The following is an 18,959-nucleotide window of genomic DNA, read 5'->3' as shown; positions in this document are numbered from 1 at the left end:
CCTACTACTTGCCAAATTCCTTCTTGTCTTTCTAAACAATTATGCTGATTAAAAAAGTAGAGGTAGTTGGAAAGAATTAAAGTGAGTGTGGCTCTAGCAATGTAATCCATTAGTTCACGCCAGTTCTACTTAAATCTTAGGAGCCTAAAATACGACAAGGTGAGCTCTCTGTAAGGAACTGTACTAAAACACTTCCTAAAGTAGCCCAATGGCTTGGGTCTTTTGGGAAGCCTGTGCCCAAAAGGCAGGTTGGTTGAACAAGTTAATGGCCCAGTTGGTATAGAGGTAGCCAGTTAGGTAAGCACTTATCGAGTCAGCTATTTGCCTGCCACAACCACTATCCACTACCTTTTTAGGTGGGAAAGCAAATTCATAATCTAGTGAGAGGTAGGGGCGAATACGGAAACCAGGCTGCTAAAACCCTCTTCACGGAGACTCCAACCAAACAAAGGAATCCCAAGTGGGGTCCTGTGGAGCGAGGAGAAAAATTTCCCAGATGCGGAGGCCCAAGCCTAGCCAACACGTTAATGATCCCACAAAAGCCAATAAATGCCAAGTGAATAGGGAACAAAGGCTTTATTTTCATGGGCTCCCAACTTGGTTTCGCCACCAGCCAAAAAAGAGGTTGGAAGGAGATAGGCTCGGGAAAATAAACCTAGTAAAGGACGAACGAAAGGGACATATCAGACGACTGGAGCTGCCAAAAACTCATTTTTCACCAACGCGGAATGGAGAGACAGGCTCAGGCCTCCAGACCCGATCGTGGCCCCAGTCCAGAGAACGCCCGAGTCCGGCCGCCCGCAGCTCCACAGCTCAGCCCGTGATGCGCACGTCGGTGCGGCGGCGAAGCCGCCGGGCCCGCGCCGCCTCAGGCAGGATGGCGAGCAGCTGCTCCTGCACCAGCATCTCCACGATCTGCTCCTTCGTGCGGATGTCGGGGCGCAGCCACTGGCGGGAGAGCTCCCGCAGCTGCCGGAACGCCTCCCGCGGGCCTGCGGCGTCCTGGTAGCGGAACTGCCGGAAACGCTGGCGGAAGGTCTCCGGGCCGGGTCGGGATCCGCCAGGGTGTGGAGGGGAGCGCGGAGCGGCTTCGGCAAGCGGGGGGGAGCCCAGGACTGTGGGAGGCAGCTCGAAGGCCGCGGAGGCCGCCGCAGGAGGCGTAGGAATCGCTTCGGGGACCGCGGCGTTGAGACTGGAGGATTCGGGGGAAGGCGGTGGGGCCTCGGGAGTCGACGAGGAGCCCGCAGAGTTACGCTGTGGGCCTGAGCTCAGGCAGGCTCCTTCCTCCTTCTCTGGCTGCAGCGCGAGGCCCCCGGCAGCAGCCAAGCTCGGCTCAGTGGCCGCCATGACTCCAAGCTCAGGACGTCACTCTTTGTCCCGCAGCTGTGGGCTCAGCACTGCGTCTGCGCGGGGGCGGGCTGAAAGAGAGAGTCGTTTGGCGCGTAAGGGCCGAGCCCACGAGGCCTCCCGGGAGACGAATGGGGGCGGGTCGACAGCTGCCCGAACTCAACCTCACCCGCAAAGCGCCTGAGAGTGCCGGAAGCGGAAGTCCCCACTAGCTTCTATGATGAGCTCGGCGCCAGAGCGCCTGGAAGCCGAGTTCCGACTCCCGGAAGCGGCGCCCCCTCGCTTTAGCCGTTTGCGTCAAGAGCCGGCTGCGACTGAGGGGAGGAGGCGGACCTATCTAAACGTGCGCTGGGCTTCTCTTCGGGATGTCGCCTACGGGCACCAGTTCGAGGAATCGGAGTCGGAGTCAGAATCGGAGTCGGAGGAGGAGGGGGAGGAAGAGGAGGAAGAGGTGTTGGAGGAGGAGGAGCCGGAGGAGGAGCCCGGAGGGATCTTTACCCACTGTGAGCTCTTCCGCCCGAAGGTGATCTACGTCTCCTGCGGTGCGCGTCTCCTTGCCCCTTACCAGATCCTGACTAGGATGATGGAGAACCCCGGTTTCGCTGGGACTGGCGCCCGGCCGGTGGCGGGAGCGGGGCGGCGGGACGGAGGTCGGCACTAGGGGAGGCTAAGGGAAGTCCTCTTTCAGTCCTCTTTCACTGCGAGGGCAGTGGCGCTCGCCTTGTTGCGAGGATGACAAAATAAAACGTGTGAGGATCCCCAACACACATAGTAAGACTCGCCCCTTCCATGACAAAGTATATGCTCAAGAACTGTGTGCCATTATATTTTGCGTGTCCTTTGAAACCAAGGGACAGGTGCCTCTGTGAGTTCTGCTTTTAAACATTAAGAGTAGACTGTAAATACATGCCTTCCCCCATATAGTGGCCGCTAGCTGCATGGGCTTACTGAGCTCTTGAAATGTGGCTAGTCGGAATTGGAATATGCTGTAATGTAAAAAACTCCCAAGATTTAGTACAAAAAAAGTAAAATATCTCAGTATTTTTATATTGATTACATGTTAGATGGATAATATTTTGCATATGTTGGGTCAAATAAAGTGTATTATTAAAATTAACCTGTGTTATTTTATTTTTTAAATGTGGCGACTAGACAAAGTTAAGTTGTATGTATGGCTTGCATTGTATTTATGTTAAGAAGCCCTGTACTTTGGTTTTGGAATCAGGCTACCTTGGTGGAATCCCCATTTCAGGGTTTATTTGCCTTAGGCCAGACTTGTTGAGAGGATTAAATCAGTAAAGCCTTTTGAAAGAAAGGGCTTTTTATATGTTTGCTATTGCCTTTATTAGGTAAATTGCTATCTCTCAGCTGCAGTTTTTTTAATATGTAAAATGTGGAGGTAATACAACTTACCTCATAGAAGTTATGAGAATTCATCAAGATGATGCAGGTAAAAGCACGTAGCTTTGATAACCCTTCAGTGATAAATTCTGTTTGTCAGCTGACTCACAGTTATAGCGAAACTAAGACCCAGAGGGAGACAGGGGCCCCATATGAAAGGTTTTGTCTGAGCTCTGCGCAGGAGTGGGTCTGTTTAACAACTTGCAATATACCAGCAGCGCTGATACAAAACTTGCCTCCCCCGCAGGGTGTGTTCTCTTGGATAGATAGAAGTGGATCCTCACAGAACATTTTTCACAGCTTGAAAACCTTGAAAGTCATTGCAATGGGTCTTGAATATTTTTTAGTTATTGACACAAAATTGGGAGATTTCACATGCAAATCTGGATTTCCAGCTTTTCTTGAAAAAGTAGATGAGCTGACCACATTGGACCCACCCCCACTGCTGCCAATCGACAATTAGCTGGAGCTGAGTAGAGTTTCCTTTTAGACAAGATGCTCTGTCCCAGATGGCATCAACCCCCCCCCACACACACTCCCTTTTGTCTCTGAAACAGAATGCTGTTTATGTTTACTATTGCTCTCAGGTGGTTGTTTTCCTTAGAGCTGATGTTTTTCTTTATTTTCAGAAGTGGGAAAACAGGGGTCTAGAGTTTGTTATACCTACTAGCTTCAAACCTTTACTTCCTCTGCCTCGCCTCTTGGCATTTTGATTCATTTTGATTCTGAGTGAACCAACTGTCCTATTCCCTGGGTGGTAACAGGCAGTCAAAAACCTGGGTTTAAGGGAACACGTCAAACCTTGCTGCAAGGATGAAGGGTCATGGAAGGCTTAACTGGGGAAGAGAACTTCGAGCTGATACTCAAGAAGAAAAAGGGTAGATTTAGGGGTGTTCCAGGTAGAAGGCATTGCCTGTGCCAAGGCACAGAGTGAATGGGACCAAAACTTTGTGGAAATTGCAGACTACACAGGGGGAGTGGCCAGGGTCTGGCAAAGGGATGAAAGCCGAGGTTGAAAGGTCATTTGGAGGTTAAATCGTAGACTGCCTAGAATTCCACGTTGAAAAATTGAATCCTTGTTCTGTTGGGGAAGAGAATGAACTCTTGTGGTCCATGGAATCACAGAATGTTAGATCTCTAGTCCATTTCTTGAATCCCTATTCGAATCATGGAATATTAGAAATGGAGAGATCTTGGAGATCTATTAGAATAGTGGAATGTTAGAATGGAAGGGACCATTGACATTAAATCCAGAAATTAGATGCAGTTATTCTAAACTCTATGGGTGAGCAAACCCCCAGAATCTGAAAAAAAAAAAAAAGTTAACATACCTCTTCTGGAATTATCCTACATACTTACGCATATAATTTCAGGTGATTTCCAGGTATCCTTGAACCCACCCACAGGACCCAGGTTAAGTTTAAAATATATTTATACGTATTCCATTCTCCTGAATTTTGCAGGTTAAGAAGTCAGCACACCAAGAGGAAATGGATTGGTCCAAACTAAAAAACCTAGTAAGTGGTTCCATGAGGTCAGAATTCTTTTGACTTGTAGTCTGATGTTCTTATCATATTAGGACTTTTCATTAGCACTAGGTTGGGAGCTCACTTGGGAAGGGATCATAAATCATGCATCTCCTATCACTTAGCTTCCAACACAAGGCCTGATTCCCAGTTGGACTCTCAGTAAATGTCGAATCAAGGAAAAGAGGACAGGTAGTGGGTTTCATCTGTGAAGGGGAGCTCTAATATGATTCCCATACTCCTTTAGAGATGGTGTCTTTTGATGGCATACTGTTGGGGGTTGTGGTATAGAAGACTGGATACTTTTTTTTTTTAAGGCTTTTTATTTGGGATTAATTATGGCTTCATAGAAAGTTGTAAAAATAGTATAGAGAGGTCTTATGCACACTTCACCTAGTTTTCCCCAGTGGTGACATCTTGCACAATCATAGTATAATGTCAACACCAGGAAATTGATGATGATACAATCCACAGAGTTTATTCAGATTTTACCAGTTTCATAAGCCCTTATTTGTGTATGTGTATAGGCCTATGTGATTTTTTTATGTGTAGGTTCATGCAACTGTTCCACAATCAATACCTAGAAATGTTTGATGAGCACTAAGATCCTGTAACTGAAATAAAGTAAGTTTGATCCTTGGTGAATCACAGATAGAAACTATACCACGTGGAGTGCTCTCACAAAGTAAACCGTATTTGCAGCAAATAAGGAGATCACGGGTAATAACTTCCAAAGCCATGACTCTCTGAACAAGGGTGAATGGATTCCTTTTATTTAGGGTTAGGATGGATATTTAGATAGGAGGGCCTTGTCATCATATGAAGAGGTGGGCATAATGTCGTGCATGCACCTTAAGGAAACATGCCTATACATGCATTGTGTATTATGTAAATGAGGTTTGTGCTCCTCCTTGAGTGGAGATTTTAGTACTATAATGAGGTAAAGGTAACGGTCACTCCATGGCTCATCTGCGCACTCGTGAGTCAGGGGTTGAGTTCAAACTGATCTGGGTGGTCTGGGCCAGCTGCAGCATTTTGTCCAAGCAGTCCTAATTGCTTGAGGGTTTTCAGTTTCCATCACAGGATGCTCTGTCTGTTGGGTCTTTTGCCTGAGTTAAAGAGATAAGCTGGAAAGAAGAGCTTAAGGAAACATGTGGGACAGAGGTTGGTGATTAGAAGCAGGTAGGCAGCAAAGGTCAGGTCTTGGGGTCTAGTTCTGACAGTCCCTCATGCTACCACTTTATAATTACACCCATTCCTCTCCCCTACCACCCATCTCTAGCCGCAGGCATCCGCTAATCTGTTCTCCATCTCTATAATTTTGTCATTTCAAAAATGTTACAGAGATGGAATCATACAGTGTGTAACTATTTGGGACTGGCTTTTTTCACTCAGAATAATTCCCTGGAGATTCATCTAGGTTGTTTATTTATTTATTTATTTATTTATTTATTTATTTATTTATTTATATATTTTTTAAAGCCTTTTGCACTCTTTTTTTTTTTTTAAGATTTTATTTATTTATTTGAGAGAGGGAGAGAGAGCACAAGCAGGGGGAGCGGCAGAGGGAGGGGGAGAAGCAGACTCCCTGCCGAGCAGGGAGCCCCATGCAGGGCTCTATCCCAGGACCCTGGGATCACGACCCGAGCCAAAGGCAGACACTTAACCAACTGAGCCACCCAGGCGCCCCATCTAGGTTGTTTTATATGTTTCATAGTTTGTTCATTTTTTATTGCTGAGTAATAAGCCATGGCGTGGATGTACCATGGTTTGCTTAGCCAGTCACTGGTTGAAGGACATTTGAGTTATTTCCAATTTGGGGCTATTCCAAGATGAAGCTGCTATGAATTCTTTTATCATATGGCCTTAGATAAGTTGGACTCTTTCTGAGCCTGGGGGTAGTTACTACCACACAGAATGGCTCTGAAGAGTCAAAGAGGAAATATATGTAAAGGAACTGGTACCAGGTCTGGCATTATTTAGATGTTCTTTAATTTCTTACATCAATGTTTTATTGTTTTCAGCCTATAGAATCTGCACATATTATATTTATACCTAAGTATTTCATGTTTTTAGTGCTACTATAAATGGTGTTATTTTAAAATTTTCAGTTTCTAATTGTTCAACAGTATATAAAAATACAATTGATTTTTGTCTAATGACTTGTATCCTGTGACTTCATTAAACCAGGAAATTCACCCCCACCGGGGCTGTTTTTTCATTTTAACTACCCGCCCCCCACACCAGTACACTTGCCATTATTTACTTGTAAGAGTCCCAAGTTGCCGGGCGCCTGGGTGGCTCAGTCCTTAAGCGTCTGCCTTTGGCTCAGGGCGTGATCCCGGGGTCCTGGGATCAAGCCCCGCATCAGGCTCCTCCGCTGGGAGCCTGCTGCTTCCTCTCCCACTCCCCCTGCTTGTGTTCCCTCTCTCACTGGGTGTCTCTCTCTGTCAAATAAATAAATAGAATCTTAAAAAAAAATAAAATAAAAGAGTCCCAAGTTGTGTGTTGCAATGGACGGGGGGAAACCCCTGTAATGGGGTTACTGCATCTTGGTTGCCACTGGAATTCATTATTCTGATGCTGAAATTACCCTATATTTGACCAGTAAGAACCCCTTCAGGCTGATATCAATGTCGTTTTGACACGTCTCCATCATTTTTTGAAATTTTCCATACTTTTCAGTACATCTTGTACCTTCCCTAACCCAGCTCTGGAATCAGCCATTTCTCCAAGAAACCCTTGTTCTTTTAGTGGAGAATGGTGTTGAGAAACCAAGATTTAGGCACTGGGTTTGTTCATTGCTGTTGGGATAATCGCTGCCCCTAGGCTCCCTCATGAACAGAGTGAAGAAAAGTACCGGGAAAGTTAGTAAAGGAAACCTTAACTAAAGTTGGACTTAGGAAGGCTTTTAGGGGGAGCTCTTCTGCAACCACTTGTGGCCACTTACCCCAAACAGGAGGAGAGGTACCTTGCATCTCCAACAGGAAGGCGTTACTACTTCACTACTCTGGCGAAAGGAAGATATTCTTTTGGCCCAGCAACAAGCGCAGCCAATGGGAAGTGCTGTGGTTCAGCCAATGAGAAGCCATCATCCTGAACTCTTACTTTCCTCTAATGAACCTTCATGTTTCCTTTGCTAGTGACTTCCTTGTCCCACAGTCCTCTCTATGAAAGCCTTCCATTTTACGTAACTCTTCAGACTATCTCTGCTTGCTAGATGAGGTGTTGCATGATTTATGAATTATTTGATAAAGCCAATTAGATCTTCAAATTTATTCAGTTGAATTTTTGTTATTTTAACTATATATATATGTTTATTTATAAATCCATTTCTATATCAGTCTCTATATATTGAAATCTATGTGTTCACACCAACACCTTCAACTCAAGTTCAACACCATGGGATTTATTCTAGTTTTTGCCCCTTCCATACATTTAATTCTCTTTCTCAACAGAGAGAAGCCTGGCTTTCATGATCGTCTTGGACCAATCCTCCTACTAGAGACTAGTAACTAATCTCCCATTGTTGCTTCCATCTCCCATCCTCCTTACCCTGCCCAGGGCTCCAGTGCTACCTGCTTGCCAACCATAGTCTCCTCCACCCCCAGGGAGATGCCCACCATGGCTGGTCCCACCTAATGGCTTCTAGACAATCATTTAAGAATGGAGGGGGAAGGGGAACATCCTTTTTTTTTTTTTTTTAAAGAAAAATTGTGGTAAAATCTACAAAACAAAATTTACCATTTTAACCATCTTTAAGTGTATAGTTCAGTGGCATTAAGTACATTCACATTGTCATGTAACTGTCACTACCATCTGGCGCCGGCAAATTTTCATCTTCCCCAACTGAAACTCTGTACCCATTAAGTAATAACCCCCCATTCACCCCTCTTCCCAGCCCCCAGCAACCACCATTCTATTTTCTGTCTCTATGAATTTGACTCTTGTAGGAACCTCATACAAATGGAATCCTACAATATTTGTCCTTTTGTGTCTGGCTTGTTTCCAATTTCCAATGTTTCCAAGTTTCATCAACATTATAGCATGTATCAGACTGTCCTTCCTTTTTAAGGCTAATTTTCCATTATATATATGTAGCACATTTTTCTTATTCATTTTTCAATGGATTGGGTTTTTCTGCCTTTTTTTTTTTTTAAGATTTTATTTATTTATTGGACAGGATAGAGACAGCCAGCGAGAGAGGGAACACAAGCAGGGGGAGTGGGAGAGGAAGAAGCAGGCTCATAGTGGAGGAGCCTGATGTGGGGCTCGATCCCATAACGCCGGGATCACGCCCTGAGCCGAAGGCAGACGCTTAACCGCTGTGCCACCCAGGCGCCCCGGGTTTTTCTGCCTTTTGACTATGAACATAATACTGCTGTGAACATTGGTATACAGATACATTTTTGAGTCTCTGCTCTTAATTCTTCCGAGTATATACCCAGAAGTAGAATTGTTGGATCATATGGTAAAGCTATGTTTAATTTTTTGAGCAACTGCCATACTGTTTTCCACAGTGGCTCCACCATTTTACATTCCCACCAGCAATGCACTTGGGTTCCACTTTCTCCCCATTCTTGCCAGCAGTTGTTATTGTGTATTATTTTCTCAATGGGAGATGTTAAATAGAAAATTTTAAGGTAAGTTATGAGTAGGCAGGATATTCATATTTTCAACAGATTAGTAATCTTATTGTTTATTCTTACCACACACTACATGCATCATTCCAGGAGGCCAGCTGTGATCATGGTGAAGAGAAAGCAGGTTTAGCTAATGAGGTGGTTTGGATACAAGGGCCCCAGGGTGTTCCTTTTGTGTGTGTGTGTGTGCGTGTGTGCATGTGTGCGTGTGTGCGTGTGTGTGTGTGTGTGTATGTGTTTAAATCTTTTATTACAAAGTCTCAGAAGCTTGCTCTGGTTTCTCTACTGACTTTATTCATTTCTTTTGGTAACCTATTTTATTAAATGTGTTTGATATTGGGGTAAAGGCCTTTTATCCTTTGATAAGCTGCAGATAACTGGTCTAGGGTGCTTAATCTAGCTGGATTGCATTTGTAATTAACTCAGTTATTACTAATTATTGTTCCTGATAAACCAATGTAAATTTAGAAGCCTGAGTACTTTATAATCCTTTCGTCATTTTCTCCTTTCACTCCTATTCAACTGCAACCCTCCTAGTTTCTAGAACTCAATGAACCTGTTTTTATTGTGGTGCTCTACTATAGCTCTGTTGCTTATTGTACTGCATTGATTTTGTTTAATTACTTAAAAATTGATGCATTTAGGGGCGCCTGGCTGGCTCAGTCAGTAGAGCATGTGACACATGACCTTGGGGCCATGAGTTCTGGCCCCACGTTGGGGCTAGAGTTTACTTAAATAAAAAAAATTTTAAAAATTGATGCATTCATTTTAACAGGTGAAGCTATATATGTCATATATATATATATATGTGCCTAGTACAAATATATCTATATCTTATATAGATATATGTCAATATATATATCTATATAAGACATATATCTATATAAATAGACATATATTCATATATATCTATATCTATAGATATATATGTGCCTAGTACAAGATTCAGAAGTCCAAAAAGAGTAATTGTTATACTTCTCCTTTTTTCATCCTTTTCTATGTAGTTTTAATTATTATTGTTAGTTCCCTTTATATCTTTTTTTTTTTTAAAGATTTTATTTATTCATTTGACAGAGAGAGAGACAGCCAGTGAGAGAGGGAACACAAGCAGGGGGAGTGGGAGAGGAAGAAGCAGGCTTCCAGCAGAGGAGCCTGACGTGGGGCTCGATCCCATAACGCCAGGATCACGCCCTGAGCTGAAGGCAGACGCTTAATGACTGAGCCACTCAGGCGCCCCCCTTTATATCTTTAAATAGACTTTACATCTTTTTCTTGGTTTATCAGGCTTAAATGTGTCTTAAGATTTACAGCTATAGGGGAGCCTGGCTGGCTAAGTCAGCAAACCATGCAACTTTTGATCTTGGTGTTGTAGGTTTGAGCCCCACGTTGGGTGTAGAGATTACTTAAAAATAATTTTTTTAAAGATTTTATTTATTTATTTGAGAGAGAGTGAGAGAGAGAGAAAGCGCGTGTACGAGTTGGGGAGAGGGGCAGAGGGAAGGGGAGAAGCAGACTCTCCCGCTGAGTGGGGAGCCGGACTTGGGGCTCAATCCCAGGACTCTGGGATCATGACCCGAACCTAAGGCAGACGCGTAACCGACTGAGCCATCCAGGCGCCCCACTTAAAAATAAAATCTTAAAAAAAAAAAAAAAGATTTATACCTCTAAAAGTTGAAGAAACCCATGTACTTAGTCCACTCTCTCTCCCTCTATGTTTCCATACCTGTTAGTTGTATTATTTCTTCATTCCTTTCTAAGTGTTCATTGATAACTCCCTAACTTGCTTTTTGCAATCCTGACCTCTGTCAGCAAGGCTAGCTTCCTTTTTGATGTTTCTGAAATGATCTTCAGTTCTGAGGTGGTTTTTTTGTTTAAAAAACTTCTTTCCTGAGCTCTGCCAATACCATCTCCTCCAGTTGCTTCATCATCTCTTTGAACTATTGGATCTTTGCTTTGAACTCTTGTTTTGAAATGTATTAAGCCCTTTGAGTTCTTTGTGGTTCCTGATTATCATCTGTTTCATGTTAATTTTTTTTTTTTTTCTGTGAGTGCCTTTCATCTGCCATTTGTTTTTCTTGTTCCCTCCCTCCCTCCGTCCCCCACTTTTCCGTAATATATGGGTCTGGTGCTATCTATTTTTTTAATTATAAATCCCCTTTGAATGAAGTGAGTTCTTTTTGGACCAGCTGTTTGTTGGAGGTGTGCATGGAGAAAGGACTAGAGTAGAATTCCAGGCTGGCAGGAAGTCTCTTAGGGTCATCAGCAAAGCTCCTTCTGACAAAGGTTTTGTGTGAACGAATTGGTTTAGTTCTTTCTTCCTCCTGGCAGATGGAGCTTGGCGACTGCAGGGCTGCAGGAATGGCAGTCTGCATGCTTCCCTGGCCAGCCCTCGTGCCCTGCTTCTCCTCGGTGCCAGTGGCACGGGAAGCTCTCAGAGCCCTGCCCTTCTGATCCCAGTGCTCTACAGAAGGTGCTGTTGGTTCTGCCTTCCAGTGTACCACCTTTTGGGAAGACTTTGGAACTCTGCTAGTTCTCCCTGAGACCTGTAGCCCACAGACCTGTAGTTAAAGCCAATAGAGAATGCCTTTAACCCTCTGACTTGCCATTTCTACACAGGCCAACAAGACAGCTTCCTACTCTAAGTACCTTCGCTGAGAGCTTTCTCTGGCCACTGGGTTGCTCAGTCCAGAGAAGCTGGCCCGTGAATGCCTCCAGCGGTAGCCCCTAATCAATGGGACAACTTCGAGGCCTGCTCTGTGCAGTCTTATTAAGGTCCCCACACATTGGAGCCCCAGTTGTCCCCAAGAGTGACCTGTTCATTAATGTGGCCCTCTCAAAAAAAGTTTTTAATTTTTAAAAAAAAGTTTGTTAAGTAATCTCTACACCCAATGTGGGGCTCGAACTCACCACCCCGAGATCAAGAGTCGCATGCTTTTCTGACTGAGCCAGCCAGATGCTCCAAAATGATTTCTTTTTTTCTTTAAAAAAAATTTTTTTTTCTTTTATTTGTAAGTAATCTCTACACCCAGATGGGCCTCAAACCCACAACCCTGAGATCAAGAGTCACATTCTTTACCAACTGAGCCAACCAGGTACCCGGATGACGTCTTTTTTTTTTTTTAAGATTTATTTATTTATTTGAGAGAGTGAGAGAGCAGGGGGAGGGGAGGAGGAGCAGAGGGAGAGGGAGAGAGAAACCCAAGCAGACTCCACGCTGAGTGCGGAGCCGAGGTAGGGCTCGATCCCACAACCCTGAGATCACAACCTGAGCCAAAGCCAAGAGTCAGCCACTTAACTAACTGTGCCCGCCATACGGCCCCCAATGATGTTGTTTTTAAGTGTATTATTGAATTCTGTTTGCTTATATTTAAGATTTATTTATTTATTTATTTATTTATTTATTTATTTATTTAAAAGATTTTTAAAAATTTATTTGACACAGAGAGAGACAGCCAGTGAGAGGGAACACAAGCAGGGGGAGTGGGAGAGGGAGAAGCAGGCTACCAGGGGAGGAGCCTGATGTGGGGCTTGATCCCAGAATGCCGGGATCACGCCCTGAGCCGAAGGCAGACGCTTAACGACTGAGCCACCCAGGTGCCCCATATTTATGATTTTAAAAACAATATTTATAAGTGAGATGAATCTCTAGCTTTCTCTTTATGACCTGATACTATTTTCTTTCTTGGTAATGGTGGAGGTGGTGAGAGAGCTCTTTTACAACCTCCTCTATTTCTTCTGTGAAAGTTAGTCCATTTAGATGGCTTATATCAGGGTCACTTGGATAAATTATGTTTTCCTAGATAATTGCCTGTAAAATCCTAATATTTAAGTGTTGACAACTAATTCAAAAAAATTTTTTAAAGACTTTTTTACTTTTTAAGTAATCTCTACACTCAACATGGGGCTTGAACTCATAACCCCAAGATCAAGAGTAGCATGCTCTACCGGCTAAGCCAGCCATATGCCCCAACTAATTCAAATCTTTTTTTAAAATTTTATTTATTTATTTGAGAGAGAGAGAGAGCACAAGCAGGGAGGAGGATCAGAGGGAGAGGGAGAGGCCGACTCCCTGCTGAGCGGGGAACCTGATGTGCGGCTCGATCCTAGGACCCGGAGATCATGACCCGAGCCAAAGGCAGATGCTTAACCAACTGAGCCACCCAGGTGCCCCTAATTCAAAATTTTTAAAAAACTGTCAGAACATGCCAGTAGGCTAGATATGGCCCGTGGACCACAATTTTGCAACCACTGATTATATAGTCAAAGGATTTTAGGCCTGAAAGAGGCTATATAGATCTTATACTGGGAGTGCAAGTAGGTACCATGCCTGGCAGGTAACATGATTCTGTGAGGTGAGGACTTTGGTGAATTAGAGAGCCCATTCCCCAACTAAAGATAACCAAGTTAAGTTTTAACAATATTTTAACTGGAACACCGTGTGGGTCAAATAAAGCAGTCTGCAAACTCAATTTGGCCCATGGGTGGCTGGTTTGTGACCTCTGCCTGCACAGCCTCACTTCCTGCCATGCCTCCTGTGTATCTCATGTTCCAGCCACATCACGTGCTCTCTGATCAGACCCTGCCCTTTCTTCGTTTATCTTTATAGCTTTATTTTAGTGTGACTTTCTCTTATGGCTGCAGTTTCCATCCCCACTGTATTGTGAACTCCTTATGAGCAGAGACCATATCTTATTCACCTTTTCATGCTTTGCATGTAGTTGGAGCTCTATAAATGTTTGTTGGATAACTCTTATAATTAGCAAAACAATAAGGATCTTATCTTGAAAAGAAATTATTTGGGGCGCCTGGGTGCCTCAGTTGGTTAAGGGTTTGACTCTTGATTTTGGCTCAGGTCATGATTTCAGGGTCCTGGGATCAAGCCCCGAGTTGGGCTCGTGCTCAGCAGGGAGTCTGCTTAAGATTCTCTCTCTCTCCCTCTGCCCCTCACCCTGCTCACGCTTTCTCTCTCAAATAAATAAATAAATCCTTTTTAAAAAAGGAAAAGAAAAATTATTTGTGGAATTGACTCTAACTCAGTTTTATTTATTTTAATTTTTTAAACAGATTTTATTTATTTATTTATTTATTTATTTATTTATTTATTTATTTATTTGACACAGAGAGAGAGAGCACAAGTAGGCAGAGCGGCAGGCAGAGGGAGAAGGAGAAGCACCTGTTAAGCAGGGAGCCTGATGCGGGGCTTGATCCCAGGACCCTGGGGATCATGACCTGAGCTGAAAGTAGCCACTTAACCTACTGAGCCCCCCAGGTGTCCCTCTAACTCAGTTTTAAAAGGAGGAAAGTGAGGCCCAGTGTGGTTAAGTAATTTACCTAAGATCACGAGGCAGAGGATCATAGGGCAAGAGAGGAAAAAATGAAACAAGATGAAACCAGAGAGGGAAACAAAACCATAAGAGACTCTTAATCTCAGGAAACAAATTTAGGGTTGCTGGAGTGGAGGGGGGTGGGCGGGATGGGGTGGAAGGGTGATGAACACTGGGAAGGGTATGTATTGTGCTGAGTGCTGTGTATTGTGTAAGACTGATGAATCACAGACTTGTACCCCTGAAACAAATAATACATTATATGTTAATTTAAAAAAATCACTTAAGATTAGGACCAACGCCCTTTCTGACGTTCTACTCTACAACAGTTCAGTTATAAGATTAGAAACTGGGACAGAAATGACACTTCCTTAATTTCTTTTTTGTATTTTCAAGATTTATTTATTTATTTGAGAGAGAGCAAGCATGAGCAGGGGGAGGGGCAGAGGGAGAGGGAAAAGCCGACTCCTTACTGAGCGGGAGCCCGACACAGGACTTGATCCCAGGACCCTGGGATCATGACCTGGGCTGAAGGCAGATGCATAACTGACTGAGCTACCCAGGCGCTCAACACTTCCTTAATTTCTAGAACTGACTTTATTGTCTGACTCTGAGTCCCCACTCTGCCTCCTAATAGACAATTTAGATGTCGTCAGGTAAATTGAGATCCAATCTAGTAATTTGAAGGGGATGTAATTTCAGGCTGATTGATTCATCTTAGGCCAGTTCAGAGTTCTCCAAACTTCCTGCCTCTTTCTCCCCAACACTGATCCAATTCCTAGGGAAGTTATACAACCACTGCTGGCAAGAGGTGAGGTGGGAGTATCTACTTTCAGTGTCTCCTCAGGGTCTTGGCCCTACTTACTGGCATCCTCTGATGCCCTTGTTAGTCTGGGTCCTTTTCATGTCACGTGCATCTCAGGTAGCTCAGAGGACCGATCAGATACCTCCCTGTCCATAGCCACCTTCCACTATCTTTCTGGCCTTTCCCGTCCCCAGTAGTTTGTTTCAGAAACCCCCTAAACTTTATTTCCTTAAGACCAAGTCTGTGGTAGAGGAGGCAAAAACTCCACACTGCTTCTCTCTCTTTTTCTCCGAAACTTTCTCTTATTCTGTATCTCCCTGAGTTCTTTGCATCTTTTCTCTAGGCGAGGGAGGAAGAAAACCCAATTCTATCTCTTCTCATCTCTGTAAGTGGTTAGTGTCTCACTCTAGGAGTGGTGGCTTTTGAATTTAGTAATCCCGAGCTTGGGTCTTCCCTGCTGTCAGGCTCTCTTCACTGTGTTCTGTGTCCTTCCATTTGGCTGTCAGTTGGGAGAGGGGTGGCAGATAGGCCTAGCTGGATAGGAATATCAAATCAGGCAATACTTGAAGTCATAGTTTTTTATTGAAGATTCTCATACAAGAGCAAATCGTGATCATCAACTGCCATGTTTAATTTAGTCAACAGCAGTACTTTAGATTCCATAGTCTTCTCTACTTTTGGAAGGACTTCAGGGTCACTGAGTTCTAGTCACTGAGTTCCTTTCAACATTTGGCACCCCATTTAGCTGAGTACTTCTGGTTTTCCGAGTGTTCCTGATTTGCTGATTTAACAAGATTTATAGGACAGCGTCATGCACTCACACTTCAGGGTCTCCAAGTTCTAAGCCTTGGAGATCCCCCTAGGCTGAGGTGTTGGGTGCTCCTGCCCCCAGCCCAGAAGCCTCCTACTTTAAGATGGCCCCATGACTGGCAATCAGTTAGCTACATGAAACTTCATTCTTATGCATGGGGTGGGTGTGAGACCTTCACCTTGTGGTAGTTGTGAGGATTAACTAAGATAATGCCTATGAGGGCTCAATAAATGTTAGACTCCCAGATTCCAATTCCTTCCCACTGCCTTCTCTTCCAGAATCCACCATTGTGATATAAGGAGATTCTGAGAATGAGATTTTCTCAGAACAAGGCTTCCAGAAGCCATTGGTAGGGTATGAGGAGTGGAGAGGAACTCCTACCTTGCCACTGAGGGAAACTATTTGTTTCTAATATAAGTGGATTCTTTGGGAAGGATTTGTGGTCCTACCCTTGAAAGGCAAAGGGGCTAGCTGTGCCATTTGCAGATCAGGAACCATGAGGAGATACATGGTGTCTTATTCGTGGCAGATGCTGAAGAAGGAACTGGTGAGGAGTGTCCAGGGTCCTGGGAGGGAAGAGTGGTATTTTGAGGAAGGGAGAGGCAGGTGTAAGAGGGGGCCTACGCTATATCTTTTGGAGTCACAACATGGCACAAAGTTTAGAGTTCCAGGTGAGGCTACAGAAAGACTGAATTCTGACTCCTTCCCTGTAGACTGCTATCCCCTTGACCCTGGTCATGGCACAGGCTACAGTCTGAGCCCCTAAGAACTGTTCTGTACCCACCCTTCCTGCTATTAGGAGATCCAGAGAGAATAAGGCCTGGCAGCAGGATAGAGTGGTAGGTTGAACCTACGCATCCTGGACCAGACTGCCTGGGTTCAAATCCCTATCACCTATTAGTCATATGACTAATATTAGTATTAGGCAATTTACTTGATTTGCTGTGCCTATTTTCCCCTCTGTGAAGGGTGATGATAGTATTAGTATCTATTGCATTGATTTATTGTTGAGGATGAAATGAGTAGATACATATAAAGGGCTTAGAATAGTACCTGATGGAAAATTGGTATTTGATTAGTATTAATTTTATTAATAAAGCCTTTCCCCATATTTCCTTCAGATATACATGTTTTTAAAGAAAATATTATAGGTACTGGTGAAGCTCCTCATCATCCCGTTCCTTCCTCCGCACTGGGGACCACTTTCCTGAGGCTGATGTGTGCTCTTCCTATCTAGATTTAAAAATTTTGTTACATATGTACTTATAAGCAACATAGCATGTAGCACATTTTTTAAAATGGTGTCCTTTTCAACCTTTTTTCCACTCAAAATCGTGTGAGCTTTACCCACACTGACATACACAGCTCTAGGGCTATGTTCAGTCCTGGGACTGCACAGTAATGCATTGATAACATTCCCCTACTGACGGACACTTCAGTTGTTTTCAGCTTTTCCCATGGGAAATGTCTCCCATTCCCCGAATCCAATAAGTGTAAAATGGTATCTTGTTGTCGCTTTAATTTACATTTCCTTTATCTCTAGTGATGTTCAGAATCTTTTCATTATTTATAGGTGATTTGGGTTTTCCCTTTAAATTACCTATTCATATCCTTTGTTCATTTTTTCTTTTGGGTTATTTGTATTTTTCCTTTGATTTATAGAATTTTTAAAATAAAAAAACAGTTTCAGATAGTAGTTTTTTGTAATAGTTATTCTTTGTAATTTTGGGTAGGAGTCCTTGGTTGATTCTGTGCATGGCAAATGTATTCTTCCAATCTTCAGTTTGTCTTTTCTCTCTTTCTTTCTCTTTTCTTTTCTTTCTTTTTTTCCTGATTAACAGAAGTTAATAAACAAAAGTTTTTAGCTTTTACATTTGTTTTGTTATGGAAATTTTCAAACGTAGAAGTTGAAATATAATGATCACTTCTTAGATCTAACAGTCAGCATTTTGCCACATTGGCTTTACATATTTGTGTGTGTGCTAGTTGAATCCTTTGAGAGTAAGTGCATTTTTTTTTCAAAGATTTTATTTATTTGAGAGAGAGAGCATGAGAGCACAAGTGGGGGAGAGGGAGAAGCCAGCTCCCTGCTCAGCAGGGAGCCCGATGTGGGGCTCGATCCCAGGACCCTGGGATCATGACCCAAGCTGAAGGCAGATGCTTAACCAACTGAGCGTCCCAGGCGCCCTTAAGTTGCATTTTTTTATGACACTTCTTAAAAATAAGGACGTAATTACAACATCACTATAATATTAAGAAAATTAACACTAATATCCCTAATATCGTCTAATCTCCAGGCATATTCAACTTCTTTATTTGTCCCTAAATAATGGTTTTTACAGCTTGTTATTATGAATCAGGATCCAAAGCTTCATACTTTGCATTTATTTGTATGTCTCTTAAGAAACTGGGTTAGTTGACTTGTAGATTGTTTCACATTCTGGATTTGTCTCTTTGGTGTTGAACTTGTTTCCCTATCCCTTGTATTTACTTGGCAGACAGGAGGTGACTGCCCTTACTGCCAAATTCATACTGGGATAGAGAGTCTGATTTGTTCTCAGTTCCAATTCCAAATTGCCAGGCTCAAAGGTTGCCTGGGATCAGATGGCCCAGCTTGGATGGAGTGGTTATATTGGTTTCCAATTATTGCTACTGTAACATATCACACAATTTTGTGGCGTAAAACAAATGATATTATCTTATGTGGGCTAGAAGACTTTCTGAAAATGTAACCATGGCTCCAAAACACCCCTACATTTAATCCTATCCCGTTTCACCTTGTCAGCGCCATCCAGCCTGCTGGTGGCTGTTGAAAACAGATGGTTTCTACTGATCTAATTTGTTTTATTTCCACAGGGGCTGTACCAGCTCACCATGGATATCATTGTGATGATCCGAGTGTGTAAAATATTCCGCCAGGGCCTCAGGGGATTCCGGGAATATCAGATCATCGAGACTGCTCACAGAAAGCATCCTCTCTTTTCCTTCTGGGATGTAAGCAGCTGGCCTCAGCAGGATCGTGAGGGTTTAAGGGGGTCTAGGAAATAGCACCTCACTTCTCAGGCCATATTCTGAACCAACAGAGAGAAGACAAGGGTAAAC

At 43.5% G+C, this 18,959-nt stretch overlaps 2 protein-coding genes across 3 annotated transcripts in view; one reads left to right on the top strand and one right to left on the bottom strand.

Moving 5' to 3' along the window:
- Positions 1-561: 561 nt before the first annotated feature.
- SCAND1 (SCAN domain containing 1) lies at positions 562-1,396 on the bottom strand. Its single transcript, XM_045805778.1, has one exon. It carries the CDS (start codon positions 1,345-1,347, stop codon positions 814-816), a length of 534 nt encoding a protein of 177 aa, XP_045661734.1. The 5' UTR covers positions 1,348-1,396; the 3' UTR covers positions 562-813.
- A 103-nt stretch (positions 1,397-1,499) lies between these two features.
- Positions 1,500-18,959, top strand: part of CNBD2 (cyclic nucleotide binding domain containing 2) — a 56,407-nt gene continuing 38,947 nt past the window's right edge. The window contains exons 1-3 of one of the 2 annotated variants that reach the window (XM_087853610.1): positions 1,500-1,870; positions 4,212-4,265; positions 18,714-18,851. In XM_087853610.1, the coding sequence (XP_087709736.1) occupies positions 1,565-1,870; positions 4,212-4,265; positions 18,714-18,851 (498 nt within the window). In that variant the 5' untranslated portion in view covers positions 1,500-1,564. Of the gene's footprint in view, positions 1,871-4,211; positions 4,266-16,057; positions 16,405-18,713; positions 18,852-18,959 lie in introns of those variants that run through there. The other variant, XM_087853611.1, reaches the window with a different exon arrangement.

Source organism: Ursus americanus, chromosome 22, assembly GCF_024610735.1.
Source record: "Ursus americanus isolate L20-20 chromosome 22, mUrsAme1.1.p, whole genome shotgun sequence".
Lineage (NCBI taxonomy): Eukaryota > Metazoa > Chordata > Mammalia > Carnivora > Ursidae > Ursus > Ursus americanus.
Note: the sequence above shows the minus strand (reverse complement) of the source record. Positions and strands in the feature narration are given on the sequence as shown.

Excerpts from the sequence above, each read along its gene's own strand:
- SCAND1 (XM_045805778.1), bottom strand. The coding sequence starts at position 1,347 with ATGGCGGCCACTGAGCCGAGCTTGGCTGCTGCCGGGGGCCTCGCGCTG.